This window comes from Peromyscus californicus, unplaced genomic scaffold (genome assembly GCF_007827085.1).
Source record: "Peromyscus californicus insignis strain IS unplaced genomic scaffold, ASM782708v3 Scaffold_4__1_contigs__length_199733344, whole genome shotgun sequence".
In the NCBI taxonomy this organism is placed as follows: domain Eukaryota; kingdom Metazoa; phylum Chordata; class Mammalia; order Rodentia; family Cricetidae; genus Peromyscus; species Peromyscus californicus.
The window spans coordinates 83,271,587-83,286,951 of NW_026294562.1; the positions used below are offsets into that span (position 1 = coordinate 83,271,587).

General features: G+C 42.5%; 1 protein-coding gene across 1 annotated transcript; it reads right to left on the reverse strand.

Moving 5' to 3' along the window:
* Positions 1-191: 191 nt before the first annotated feature.
* On the reverse strand, positions 192-12,289 carry Anks4b (ankyrin repeat and sterile alpha motif domain containing 4B). The gene is made up of 2 exons (XM_052760134.1): positions 12,126-12,289; positions 192-2,806 (listed from the first exon to the last, which is right to left on the reverse strand). Exons 1-2 carry the CDS (start codon positions 12,287-12,289, stop codon positions 1,693-1,695), a joined length of 1,278 nt encoding a protein of 425 aa, XP_052616094.1. The 3' UTR covers positions 192-1,692.
* Positions 12,290-15,365: the final 3,076 nt, after the last annotated feature.

Consider the following 15,365-nt stretch of genomic DNA (forward strand, 5'->3'; position numbering starts at 1 on the left):
AACTATTACACACACATATTTATACATTGTGTAATATATAGAGATTATATAACCACAATGTAGCTGCTTCCTCTGAATTGAAACATTACCTGTTGGAGGGAGGAGAGAGTCTCAGAAGACTCGAGAAGTTATAGAGAATTTGCCAGGCTCAGGAAGCTTATGAAAATTGTAAGATTCACAAGACCCCTCCCAAGGTTGTGAAAGCAGTTGCTCGGGAGAAACGGTTCTTTTTGGTGGAGCTGCCTGCAACTTAAGGCAGGGAGCTCCCAGGATGCTCCCAGGATGTGAATCATCGCTCAGGGTAGAACTGTTTCTCTGGTCTGTCATTGGTGCCCTATCCCTAGGGGAATAGACATTTGTTCATGATTAAGAAAGAATGGTTTGTTTTAATTTATCACTTCCGAGGCTTTGCTTGGACCTGTGGCAAGGGGATCCATTAGAAGCATGTGGCAGGGGAAACCCGTTCACTTACGGTGGTTGGAAAGAAAAGAAAGGAATATTTGAAATCTCAATACCCACTTGAAGGGCATGTCTCAATAACCTAACTTCTTTCTACTATGCCCTGCCTGGGGGATGGATGTCTACCTCTTCCCCGTAGCTGCACAGGCAGATGACAAAGCCATTAGCATCTGAGTCTTTGGGCTACATCAAAGATCTACACTATAACATGCACTGACCTAGGAACAGCACCACTGATACACACTAACAGTGAAGGCATGCATGGCAAGCATGGAGATGTAAAACTAACTTTTGTCTTCACTCTTCCTGAAAACTGTACTTCTTCTCTCCCTTTTTAAATCTCAGAAGGCGCTTAACCCCTAGAAAGACTGTGAAATGGGACAGGCACTGTTTTCCTGAATCCTTCTTGCTCTCTCTCCCTTTTCTACCCTCTTGTTGACCCACCACACTTGTCAGCCCAGGCTGCCATAACAAAACCCTGCAGGCAGAGTGGTTCAAACAACAGAAACTGATTTTTCGAATCTCAGAGGGCTGGAAGTCCAAACTATTGTCAAGTTTGATTTTCCCGGGAGGTGGGGGGTGGGGTGCTCTCATTGGCTGATGGACAGCTGCCTTCCTGCTGTTCTCTTTCCTTCCTATGTGAGCACACCCTTGATTTATCTTCCTTTTCTTTTAAGTCACATGGAATTAAGAGCCCACCCTTATAACCTCACATAACCTTAATCACCTCTTTAAAGTACTAGTTCCAAAAATACTCAGAGGTTAGGGCTTCCATACACAAACGTTAGAAATTCATTCCACAAGAGGCACCCCACATTTTCTTTCTGCCATCCCCCCACCTGCTGTACTCTCCTATTTTTAAACAGGAATACTATAAACCCAACCCTGTTGCTTGTAAATAGCTGTTAAAAGATTAGATCCACTTAAGTTGGGCTTTGCACTTTAGATCAGTGAGAGCCTTTGGTCTAGACAGACTGCAAACTCGTGAAGAGAAACACAGTTTTCTTGTTCCAAGGTCTCCTGGCTTTTATTTTTTAACTGATGGTTTACTTGAATACAGACTATCTCCCAGAGTCTGGACCTCTGTTTTGAGGGTCCTCTCTAAAACCTTAACACCTATACCCAGAGGTCTTTTACTGGACAAAGATCAGGTCCAGGGTGCTTCCTGTGGTCCTCCCAAGGGAACTCAGCATGACCACATGCTCAGGTCACCCTGCTCACCAGTGGCCTCCATCAGAGGCTGGTGTCCACCAGCTGCCCAGGCTGCTGGAGTGCCTGCTTCCTCTTGTCTATGGCATTGAGGACTTTCTTTCTGGGGCCCAGCTGCATGTGGATATTCTGAAGGTCCTCGTCAGAGCAAAGCAGCAGGGCTTCTAGGTCCATCTGCTCTCTCATGAACATGGGAAGGAATTCCTCTAGTTGCTGAGACTGCAAGAACACTTCCAGCGGGGTGGCGTCCACCACGTCCTCCTCCCATTCTACTTCTTCATCCCAAGGAAGGTCACCTGCAATACTGTTTGCCTCCCCTTCTTCATCCTCCTCTTCATCAGCGGCTCCTGGTCTTTGGAACAACTCACTGGGTATTTTAAACCCCGACTCCCTCCTGCTGTCTGCGATGTCCTCAAGGTCCAGTACTCTGTTCCTTCTAAAAACAATGCTCCCTAGCCCTGGGCGGTTGAGAATAGACTCGTGTTGTACATCCCTGGCTTTCTCTGCTGACAACTGGAGCTTCTCTCTGATGTCCTCTGGAAATGAATCTTCCTCCTCCTCCTCTCTGAACACTTCCATTACATGCCTCTGCCCATTCCTGCCTTCCTTCTCCACCTGCTCTGCGGTATCTTTGTTCTTCTTAAATTTTATCTTAAAGGTATCTTTGATGCCTTTAGACAGTGACCCGAATCCACCAGCAGAAGCCTTGGAAAGCGACGAGCTGGGGAAGGTGCCATGGAAAGAAGAAAGAGTCCCTGAGTCCTCCTTACTGTAGGTGCGGGCCATCTTGCTTTGGTGCTTCTCCTGAAGTCGCCCGCATTCTTTCATCTGCCTCCTGGCATTCCTCAGAGCCTGCTCCTTCAGTCGGGTGACCCTCTTGGGGTTCGTGGTGTTCTGTATGGTAGCAGCCTTATCCAGGAGAGCAACACATTCCTTCTGCTCCCTGCTGGCAGCAGCGTCCAATGGGGACTTCAGGTCATTATCTAGGGCAAAGATGTTGGCACCAAAGTTGACTAGAAATGAGATGCAGTGGGTGTGGCCATTGGAGGCTGCATAATGTAGAGGAGTATTTCCCCAGATGTCGCACTTATCAGGATCCCCACTAGAGACGAAAATATGAAAGATGCATGTTAAATTTCTTTTTCACTGAACATGAGGCCTATAAAGAAAAACAAAAACAACCAACAAAATGCATGTTTATCCTGCCTTGACATTGACATATGATGGCTGCTGAGTTTAGCTGTGTCAGAGCCAGATACCAGATGGCCAGAAGTAGAGAGAGCCATCTCCATGCTAGGCCTCCCTTTTAGAAGGAAAAAACAACAACAACAAAAAAAACCTTCCAAAAAAACTTCCTGGCAGAGTCACTTTTATATCACATTGGCCAGAGTTGGATCACATGACTCAGAGAAAGGAAATAGAGTGCCTTGCCTAATTCTAATTGAGCTCAGTTAGAAGTTTCCCTGAAGCCAAGAATAATATCACCCAATGGTATACTCTTGAATGTTTGACAATGGGCTCATTCATGGAAAAAACATCAAAGCCCTGATTTATAGCATGTATGATAGTGTACGTCTGCCCACCATGAGAATCTTCATGTTGCCACATCAAGATTAGAAGAGACAAGCAATAGTATGCTATTTTACTTCCACCATAAAAATTTATAGAAATCTGTAACTTCAGAGCACACACACAAGAAAAATACTGAACTAACTATGAAGTGGTGAGTTTCAAGTGCTACACTTTAATACAATGTGTTCAATTGTAAGTTTATATCATTTCAATGATTTCTGTGTTTAATTGGCTTTCAATTGTCCTGACAACTTAGCAGTATTCTTGGAGGACTTGGAGAGAGCTGATTCTAGCCAATACATCAGCCCTCCCAGGAGTCAAAAGCAGAAAACAAAACAAAAATCAATCAGAAAAAAAGAGCTTCTATTTCCTGTGAGGCCTTGAGATACAAGTACAGACCCTACTGAAGCAGAGCAGGGAGATGAATTGAAAAAGCTCTCACCACTGCTGGTAGGAAGCTAACACAGAAGCAGAAAAGATCTACACCCTTGCAGAGGATGCTAAGGTACCATACTGATTCTACTCTGAGGAGTGTTTTGACCCAAACACACTGGCAGCAGCAGCAACAGATTACCCATGGTGTTAATGAAATGCAGAATTTGGAGCCCAACCCAGACTTATTGGATCAGAAACTAGAGCTTGACAAGATCTTCAGGTGATTCACAGGCTCCCTATGTATTAGCATATGTTTTAACACTTATGTTAATACAAATATTAACACGTATGTTAATACAAATGTCCCTATGTGGCACAACCAGAATCCTATAATTTGATAACTCAGACTTGGATCTCCTCCCTGTAAACCCCTGGTTGCCTCAGTTCTGAACCAATCACCATCCCAGGAGTAAAGTAAGACTCTTGGAGGGTGCAGTTGTTTTGCATGATGGTAACAGGCAGCACACTTCCATTTTTACTTTTGCAGCACTAAAGGTAGAGCCCAGGGCCTCAAATGTGCCTGCCACATGTTGTACCGTGGAGCTATAGCCCCAGCCCAACAGGTGGCATCCCTTGGATCAGGCCTGTCTCATGGTTAACCATCTGTGTCATAATAAAAGTCTTATGTGAATATAACCCAGCTTGTCCACTTAACCAGCCACAAGTCTTCTATCCTAACTGTTTATTGAGAATAATAATAATGCCTCTGATAGAGTTTTTGTTTGAATTTAAACACATACGTAACACAGAACAGTGCTTGGTAAACCATGCATATATACATTTAATATACATTATCATCATTGCTCTCTTCTCCACACTCATATATTTATCTTTTCTCGTGGCCACTTGGTCAATTTCTACCACTATAACACTCTTTGGGGGGTTTTAATTTTTAATTTTTTTCAGAAATTAAATGCGTTTGTCTCCTGTGTGTATTTGTGTGGGCATGAATGTCCCACAATATGCATATGGAGGTCAGAGGGCAACTTACAGTAGTTAGTTCTCTCCTTTCACCATGTGGGACCCAGGGGTCAATCTCAGGTCACCAGGCTCAGCAGCAAACACCATTCCCTACAGAGCCATCTCCCCAGTCATTTGTTTATTTGTTTGTTTGTTATTTTTGAGGTAGCATCTTGCTCTGTGTCTCAGACAGGCTGGAACTCACTATGTAGTCCAACCTTGCTCAGACTTGTGCTGATCCCTCACAGCAGCTTCCCCAGTACCAGGACTACAGGTGCAAACCACCATGCTGGCCTAGTTCTTGTAGCTAAGTATTTACAGGGTTGTTTTATTTATCAAGTAGTTGTGCTCCATTTACCCAATTAATTTTCCCAAGAGGGAAAAGCCTACATTATGTTTCTCCTTTTATCATCTGTAGTTTCTAGCAGAAATCTCAAAATCTGCTCCAAGAGGACACACAACTGGGTTTCTCAGCAAAGACCGGGAGATATGCTCACGCTCCTAGAAACGGCAGTAGGGGAGCAGCTCTGGCTATGCCCTAAGGAAGCAGAAATGGTGTTACCACGTCCACTTTTCAAATGAAGGCTGAACTCCAGATTTCCGTGGAACTCATTTAAATGTTGGCTCAATTTTAAAAGGAAACCACAGGGAAATCCAAGTAAAGCCCGTTTGTGGGCTATATCCAGCCACAGGTCGGCCTCCTGTTTCACACAGAGAACAGCATGGGCACAGACGAGAATGGGTGATATCACGTGGCATATTTGGGAAACCCAGAGTGTCCATCAGTGTGACCAGACAGCATGGAGTTATGGGTAAAGGAATGGGAACAGGAAGGAAAGAAAATGAAATTGAATCTAAGAAAAGCAAATGTTAAATAATGCTGTTCTGTCAGGGAGCCTCTGTGAAGAGGGCCCTAGCCAGTTAGCCCAATTTAATTATTTTGGATCAAAGGAGACCCCCCTTCCAGCATTGGCACATTCGAATCTTTGGGGAGCACAGTTCCTCATCCCCAAACACGTGGTTTCACTTTTTATTTACTTAACTAAACACCATATTCAAAGGACCACTTAAGTACCCTAGACATCAAAGCAGAGCTGGAAAAGAGCCAAGATGTCACTATGGCATAAACAAAAACACACTGATTAAATTTGCCTGAATTATCCTTGGATTGGCTAAACTAAAGAAGAAGTACTGGGCAGGGTGGGTTGTAGTGGGAAGTAACAGGGTGCTAAGAGTCTGGGTTAAATCCATAAACTTCAGGCAGAATGGAGTGAATTTCCCCAACTCCATGATGATTTTAAGATACAAGGAAGCCTGAGATGGGCAGAGGTGGATCTTCTTTAGAGAAAATTTCAAATGTAAAATTCCAAATGAAACTGTCAGGAAGATGATCCATTGGTTTTTCAATTGATATAAAAATTTATTAATGTCAAGCTTCATGAAGTCCTTCTAAATCTAATCACACTCTCCCCTGCCTCTATCTGTTTGTAAGGAGTCTTTCTATGTAACTAAGGCTGACTTTCAAGGCTGAATCCTCCTACCGCAGTTTCCTGATTTTTCTGGAATTACAGGCATGCACCACCATGCCTGACTCACACGTCTCTTTGCGTGTGTGTGTGTGTGTGTGTGTGTGTGTGTGTGTGTGTGTGTGCTCCAGCATGTACACATAGAGGGCAGAAGTTAACCTGGTTGTCTTTCTCAATTGCTTCTCTATCTTTATTGTTTTTGAAACAGGGTCTTTCACTGAAAGCAGAGCTTACCAACCATCTAGACTGGAGTGACCAGCAAGCCCCCAAGATGCTCCTTTCCCTGCCTTTCCAGAGCTGGGACTCCAGTGCATTTTACTAAACGCAGCTTTCTGGCTCACAATTCTTAGCAGCACCATGCAGATATCTGCCCAGCCACCTAAAACCAGCACCTTTGTTTGATGGACTAAATCTAATGCTAATATCCTATGGATCCTTTAGGATAGATTCAATCTACTGATGGTATTTTTTCCCAAAAGAGAAACTCTCTGAGAAGCAATTTAAAATAAGCTATATTTTGCCCTTGATTTTTTAGTAAGCAATCATTTTGATCAATAATTTTTAAATCAGCTTGTTATTGTTGCTAAGTGGGTAATTTGCTTAAATTACAACACTCTAGGCATCTGCTCCATTCCAATTTCTTCTTTTGAAGTTGATTTTAAATATGTGTAAAGCTGTTCTCAGAAAATAGTAATTCCATCAAAAATGTTTTTTTCTACATAAAAAGGAATTATTTGGACTTATAATAATGAAGGAAATGCCAATTAAAACCATACACTGCCAGTGTTTGCCTATCCAACAGGAAACGATTGAAAACTGTCAGTTGTTTGGTTTTAGCAGGATCACAAGGAGAGGACCATGCTGGGAAAAGCATTGTCTGGCTCAGATTTCTTGGCAGGATATACATCAAAAGACCAGGGCACCCCCAGAATCCACCGTTCTACTTTGAAGACTTTATCCCAAGGAAATGTGAGGCCTTGGACAAAGCTGAATGAGCTTTGTTACAACTCTACTTGCAACAGCCAACAAGACAAAAAGTTAAGTCTCTGCACTGAATTGAGGCGGAATAAAATGTTATGAATGGGCAACTAATTGAATAAATTACAGAATCAATTTGCCTGCACCAGTAAATGAATGAAAAAAGTGTATATGTGTGTGCATATATGTACATATGGAATACTATTTTGCCTTAAAGAAAAAGAAAATCTTGCATTTGGAAACATGGATGAGCCTGGAAGACATTATGTTCAGTGAAATAAGCTAGGCACAAAAAGACAAACACCTCATAATTTCACTTAAATGTAGAATCTAAAAAATATGGGACCTATAGAAGTCTCTTGAGTAGACAGCAGTTAGGGGTAGGAAGAGAAGTATGGTGATAGAGACTTAAAGATACACAATGTCCATTAAGAAGGAAGAGTTCAAGCAATTCACTCTATAATGTGGTGATGACATAAAAAAGACAATGCTTTACATACTTGAAAATTGTTAAGAAGATATATTTTAAATATCCTCACCACAAAAATGATAAGTGTGCAAGTTATCATATAATTAGCATGATCCAATCATTGCATAATACAAATGTATTTAAAATACCATATTGTATATCATAAATACATGCACAATTTTGGAGACAGGGACTTGCTATGAAGTCTGGGCTGGAATCAGTCTCAAATCTTCTTGACTCAAGGTGCTGGGAATATAGGCATGCACTATCATCATGTGTGGCTGTGCAATTTTTGATAGTTTAAAATAAATAAATAATGATAAAAACAATAAAATATCATGTAGTCATGAAAAGCAGTGGTATGCATATCAACATTTTAGTGCACATTGTTAACGATATATCGTTATTTTATCATTATGTACTATATGATTGCCTTTTTAAAGAAAACAATACACTTGTGCAGGTGTACAAAAGAAAATTTTGAAAGATCATATTTATCAGCTAATATTTTGGAATGAATGACCTTCAAGTTAGAATTATGTAGCAGAGATTGACACATTCATGCACATAAAATATGTATCACATATTCATGTATCCCATAAGTATATATAACATATTATATATGTGTACATTTATATTTTATTTATAAAGTATCAATTGTTAAAATACTAATTGTAAGCAAATTTTATATATATATATATATATATATATATATATATATATATATATATATGACAAATGGTTCAGATTGTTAACTTTAAAAGCATTTTGAAGGCCGTGGAGATGGTTCAGTGGGTAAATTGCTTGCTCCACCAGCATAAAGCCCTAAGTTCAGATCCCCAGAACTCACATAAAGCCAGATGCAGAGGCATATCTAATGCCAGTGCTCCTCTGGCAAGATGGGAGGCAGGGACAGGAGTCCTTGGAGGCTCACGGGCAGCTAGCCTGTGAGTAACAAGAGACCCACTCTCAAACACAGTGGAAAGTGTGCTGTGGATATCACTCTATATAAATAAAACACTGATTGGCCAGTAGCCAGACAGAAAGTATAGGCGGGACTAACAGAGAGGAGAATTGAGGAAACAGGAAGGGAAGGGAGAGACTGGCTGGAGCCGCACCAGGACAAGGAAGATGTAAGGTACCAATAAGTCACAAGCCACGTGGCAAAGTATAGATTAATAGAAATGGACTAAATATAAGAGTAAGAGCTAAACAATGATAGGCCTGAGCTAATGGCCAAGCAGTTTAAATAATGTAAGAGTCTGTGTGTTTATTTTATAAGTGGGCTCCGGGACTGGCGGAACTTGGTGGGAGCTGGAGAGAAATTCTCCAGCTACAAAAGTGAGGACTGACACAGGAAGCTCTGACCTCCTCACGTGCGCTGTGGCATGCTGGCACCATCACTCACCCTTTACACACACACGCCTTTGAAAATCAATGTTATAAACCAATGTTGAAGACCCCATTATAAAAGTGGGGCAGGGTTACAGATACAGAGCTTACGAAGGTGGGAATGCAATGGCGGTTCAGTGCTGGACTTTTCATACTCACTAGGAACCCCACCTTTCACCTTGTGGAAGGGATTCCTTATCAAGGGAGGGAATTTGCTTTTTCATTTTTTTTTTTTTTTTTGGTTTGCGTACCCCTTCTTCAGTCTCTTCTACTGTGTGAGGACTCCGCCTTTCTCCCCTTGAAGGCGGCAGCACTAAGGAGCCATCTTGGGGGCAGAGACTGGGTCTCTAGGCACTGAACTTCTTGCCAACTTGATTTTAGACTTCTGTACTACTCTTAGAACTATGAGAATAAGTTCTCTAGAAATCACCTTGCCTGAGGCATTCTGTTATCATAGCAGAAGTAGGCTAAGATGCATGCCAACTGATTAAAAAACTTCAGTTCTGAGAGTTGGACAAAGATTATGTAGAAAAATAATCATCACAACACTGAAAATTAGAAAAAATTGTGTATTCAACATAGGGATAACCTAGGAAGCAAATTTGCTGATTATAATACTAAAGTATCCCTATAAATTAAATTAAGGAAGTGTGTTAGATATTTTATTGCTATAACAAATAACTGAAGCATTAACTGAAAAGAGGAAAGATTTATCTTGACTTAAGTTTTCAGAAGATGTAATGCAGACAGTGGGCATGCTTTTTCTGACATGTCCCTCAATTCAATGAGGTGCCCATATCTACAATCTGTTTAATGAAAACATGGATGTTGAGCCTCTTTCCCTTATTTGCCCACATCTAATCACCAGCTATTCTGCATCCAAACTGCCACTGGAATCTCCCTGTGTCTACCCAGACCCATTGTCACCATGTGAGTTCAATTCACCTTGAATGTCCTTAAACATTCTCTGTAACCACTGTGTAACCACTGGAACAATATTTATAAGCATACATCTATCGGAAGACTTCCTTTGTAAATACGGGGTACGGTTTCCTGGCACTCAGGATGAGGTTCAAGTCCTTAACAGAAATTCAAGACTCCTGTTGTCTGGTTTTATCACTTAGGCTTGTCCTGTTGCTGTGCAAGTCACGTCCAGCCAAACTCAACGTCTTCCATCCTTGGAGCACACCGTGCTCTGTCTTAGAGGAAAGATGCTTCCTTCAGTCCTTGGTTATCTGCTTATCTTTCTAACATAAGCTTCACTTCCCATCTCTGAAACAGGCTCTGTTATGTCTGCCATAAGCCAGTTGTTTGTCTTTCCCTCTCAAATCTGATTGCCATGACAGAAACCAGGACATTCTGTTGATCAGCGTCCTCCAGATAGCACCACAAATGAAGGGGAAGAAGAATCAGAGGAGGAGGAAGAAAGAGCAAGAGGGGGGAGAGGGGGGAGGGAGGGAGGACTGTCACCTACCAGACGCTAACTGCATGGAATGCATTCACTTGGCTCCCTTACTCCTCCCCTCCTCTTCCTCTTGCTCTTCCTCACTCCCTCCCTCAGATTTCTCTCTTGCTCCGTCTCTCCCTTTCTCAAGGCAGAGCTGCCAACCCTGACTAGCCCTCTGATGATGGGCAGGACAAGCAGAATAGAAGAGTTAGCAAAGACTTGAATTAAAATTTAGGGGTGGGGTGTGTCTGTTTGTCTGTCTGTCTATTTCTCTCTCTCTCCCTCTCCCCCTCCTCCCTCTGTGTGTGTCTGTTTCTCTCATCTTCCCCTCTTCCATCTGTGTGTGTGTCTGTCTGTCTGTCTCTCCCCTGACACCCCCATGTATCTATCTGTGTTTCTCTCTCTCTCCCTCTCCCAGCTGACCCCCCTGTGTGTCTGTGTGTGTGTGTGTGTGTGTGTGTGTGTGTGTGTGTGTGTGTGTGTGTTGCCCAGAAATAAAATTTAAAGTAAAGATGGTATTTTGATGGGGATTGCATTGAATCTACGGCCAGGCCCCAAGTGGAGCTCCAGGAGTCCAGTTGGTGAGAAAGAGGAGGGTTTGTATGAGCGAGAATTGTTGAGACCAAGATTGGAAAAAGCACAGGGACAAATAGCCAAACGAATGAGAACACATGAACTATGAACCAATAGCTGAGGAGCCCCCAACTGGATCAGGCCCTCTGGATAAGTGAGACAGTTGACTAGCTTGAACTGTTTGGGAGGCATCCAGGCAGGGGACCAGGACCTGTCCTCAGTGCATGAGCTGGCTGTTTGGAACCTGGGGCTTATACAGGGACACTTAGCTCAGCCTGGGAGGAGGGGACAGGACCTGCCTGGACTGAATCTACCAGGTTGAACTCAATCCCCAGGGGAGTCTTTGCCCTGGAGGAGATGGGAATGGGGGAGGGGGTTAGGGGAAAGGGGGGGCGGGAGGGGGGGAGAACAAGGGAATCCATGGCTGATATGTAAAATTAAATTAAATTATAAAATAAAATAAAAAACAAAACAAAAAAAAAGTAAAGATGGACTGGAGATCCCTCTTACAGCTTGTAAAGCCAGAAATTTCATTCAAGAATCAGGGACTTACACCAAAACTGAGGGCTCATAAAAGGTGGATTTTGCCGGGCGGTGGTGGCGCACGCCTTTAATCCCAGCACTCAGGAGGCAGAGCCAGGAGGATCTCTGTGAGTTCGAGGCCAGCCTGGGCTACCAAGTGAGTTCCAGGACAGGCGCAAAGCTACACAGAGAAACCCTGTCTCGAAAAACCAAAAAAAAAAAAAAAAAAAAAAAAAGGGTGGATTTTAATGACACAATTGAAAAAGTCAAATAAAAACATGTCCTAACCAAGGAGGATGACTGAACTGAGTGGAATGGTGACCTCTTTTTAAAGAGTCAACCGTTTAAATCCATGGAAATGATTTTCAATGCATACAATTACAATACCCACCCACCCCTCTGGCTGAGTAACCCCCAGGTGGCTGTTCTTATAGGGAAAGAAACCATACCCAGCTTAGTCTTGTCTTTCTCTAAAAGTCAACTACTTAGAGAGCCTAGAAAGAGGCAAAATGTCTACTCAGACTCCCCCGCCTCTTGCTGCTGCTTTGGAGGACCCCAGGCTGCCCTGACAAAAATCACTCACCCTCTGCTGCAGATTATCTCCAGGGCCTCCAGGTTGCCGTGGTAGGCTGCCAGGAGAGTGGGTGTCATGCCATCGTCATCCGAGAGATTCAGATCACGCTTGGTGGCCTCCTTCAGAAGTTCCAGGTAGTTGTCACTCGCTGCTTGGTGATAGCGGGTGGACATTTTTTCTGCCGCCCAGGACTCGGCCAGGTGTCTTTGTGTGGGGAGTGCTGGTGGTGCAGCCTTCCAACAGGGCTGGTTAATCAGTGACAGGGACCATCACCCCAGGACAAAGCTCATTCCAGCCTCTCTCCCTGGAAGGCAGCCAGGAAGGCCTGCAGCCCTGGACTTGGACCTTTCCTTTCAGAACCAGTCCTGACAATGAACACATCGCGTCCGTCATGAGGGTGGTGAAGCACATTTAATCTTTGGTGTCCACTAACAAGTGTCAGATGTGATACTGGTCAGCCAGGCACAGAATGTAGAAAATACTCTCAATAAACTCAGAACTGTTTAAGTTCACTGGTGTGGGAGGATGGGATGTTTCCATAGATTTTTTTACAGGTATAATTTGTATAACTTGAAACTCAGCCATTTGAAGTATAAACAGAATGATTTTAGTAAATTTACAGTTGTAAAACCTTTACCATAGTGTGGAGAGAGGCTAACTGACAGACCAGAAAACAAACAGGTTACCATCCGGGAAATGCCACAATACAAGCCTGGTCTAGAAAATGCCACAAAAAGGAAACAGAGCACTTTCTGGCTGCAGAATGATGTAACCAAGTGCAACCAATCTAAACCAAAATCCTGACCAGAGGCTGCACCATGTGAACCCAGAGGCCCCTGGGAATAAAATATCAACCAATCAGGATGTCCCTCATTGCATAGTGGAGATTGCTGTAGGTCACCCTAACCACAGACGACAACTTCAATGTATCCCACTCCCATGCACCACTGTTTCATGTGGGTGATCTTTCTGTTGATGCTGCGATTGTCTGTTGAGTACTTGCAGCACAGCTAATAAATACACTTTTTTTCCTAGACTTGTAAATTCAAATACTGGCCAATTGCCCTCTTACAACTCAGTTTTGCAACATTTTCTCCACACTAAAACATCCCTTATGAGCCTATAATCTTGGAACTCATACCAACTCAGACTCTCACATCCTAAATAAACAAATGTAAAAACAAAACTTTTAAAAGATATCCTTTGTGTTTATTAGCAATGAATTCCTACTCTAAACCTTAGGAAACCATGAATCAATTTTCCCTCTATATAGCTGCATTTGTGAGCATTTCATATCAATGGAATCCTGGGCTACATAGTTTGGGGGGGATTTATTTATTTAAAGGAATATGTTTTGAAGTTCATTCTTTTTATTGCTGAATATTATTTCTCTATACTAGCATTTCAAATATCATTTATCCATTTAATACATGCATGTACACACACATTCTCTCTCTCTCTCTCTCTCTCTCTCTCTCTCTCTCTCTCTCCTCTCTCTCTCTCTCACACACACACACACACACTCACGGAAAGAGGGAGGGAGGGAGGGAGGGAGGGAGAGAGAGAGAGAGAGAGAGAGAGAGAGAGAGAGAGAGAGAGAAGTTGCCATTTTCCAAAGTGACTGGACCATTTCACATCGTAGGAGGGTATTACACATGAGGGTTCCAATTTCTCCACATCCTTGCCAGCTCTTGCTATAACCTGTTTTTTCCGTGGCCATCTTAGTGGGTATGAAATGACGTTACTATGGCTTTAATTTGCATTTTCCCAACAAGCACTTTTCAAGTGACTTTTAGCCATTCTTATATCTGGTATTCAAATCTTTTCCCCATGTTTTCACTCTGTCATTCTATTACCAATGGATTGTGAGAATCCTTTATATATTCTGTATGTAAAGTTCTCTGTTAACTATTTGGAACAGAATGAAAGGCGAAACAGATCAAAATTTACAAGATGGTAGTTGGAGCAGAGTTAGGAGAACATTTGTGAGTTTTATAACACCTAAATTGCAAATTTTTCTGTACCCAACCTAAAATTAAATGATTCAAATTCCTCAGTTACAAGACTCAACCATGTTTTATATTAATAGACAAAGCTAAGACATAAAATTGTCAAAAGACTGAAAGGAAAAATTATATCAAGCAAATACCAATAAAAATGATATAGATAAACTTGTATCAAAAAACAAAGCCAAAAAGTTTGTACAGATACCAAGACGTGATACTAAATAGGGAAAGAAAATTAATTTAAAATAATAATTTGGAGCTTTTATATACCTAATGTGATGTTTTCAATGAGGTGTCCCTCATAACCTCACAAGTCTCAGGCATTGAAATACTTGGTCCCCAAGTATTAGTGGCTGTTTGGGGAGCATTAGAAGGTGTGGCCTTGTTGAAGACAGTATGTCACTGGGAGTGGGTTTTGAGGTTTCAAAAGACTCATGCCATTTCAAGTTAGATGCTTGTTTGTGGTTCAAGATGTGAACTCTCAGCTGCTGCTCAGCCTCATGGACTGAGGAGCCGTAAGGCCAGAATAAACTCTTTCTTCTATAAATTGTCTTGGTGATGGTGTTTTATCACAGGATAGAAAAGTAACTAAGACAATAACAAAGACTGTGGACTTGGGTCAGCAGGTAGAGGCCCTTGCTGCCAAGCCTGAAAACCTGATCCCTGGGACCCACAGACTGGAGAGAACCAACTCCTACACATTGTTCTCTGACTTCCACACACACAGCATGGCACATGCACACCATACACAAAGAAACATGCCAGTGGCCATATCAGAGGAGCAGCTGTTGTTAGAGTTTTCCTGCCTGGCCCACAGTCAGGACAAATCTCTCTCACCTGCCAGTCCCAAGCCGCTCAAACCCGACCAAGTAAACACAGAGACTTATATTGGTTACAAACTGTATGGCTGTGGCAGGCTTCTTGCTAACTGTTCTTACAGCTTAAATTAATCCATTTTTATTCATCTATATCTTGCCACGTGGCTTGTGGCTTACCGGTACTTTACATCTTCCTTATCCTGATGGCGGCTGGCAGTGTCTCCCCCACCCAGCTTCCTGTTCTCTCAATTCTCCTCTCTGTTAGTCCCGCCTATACTTCCTGCCTGGCCACTGCCAATCAGTGATTTATTCATTGACCAATCAGCAACACATTTGACATACAGACCATCCCACAGCAAGCAGCAGGTTGCAATTGAAGTTCAAGGTGTCAGCCCACCAGGAGGAAACTCTCTGATGGGTGAATC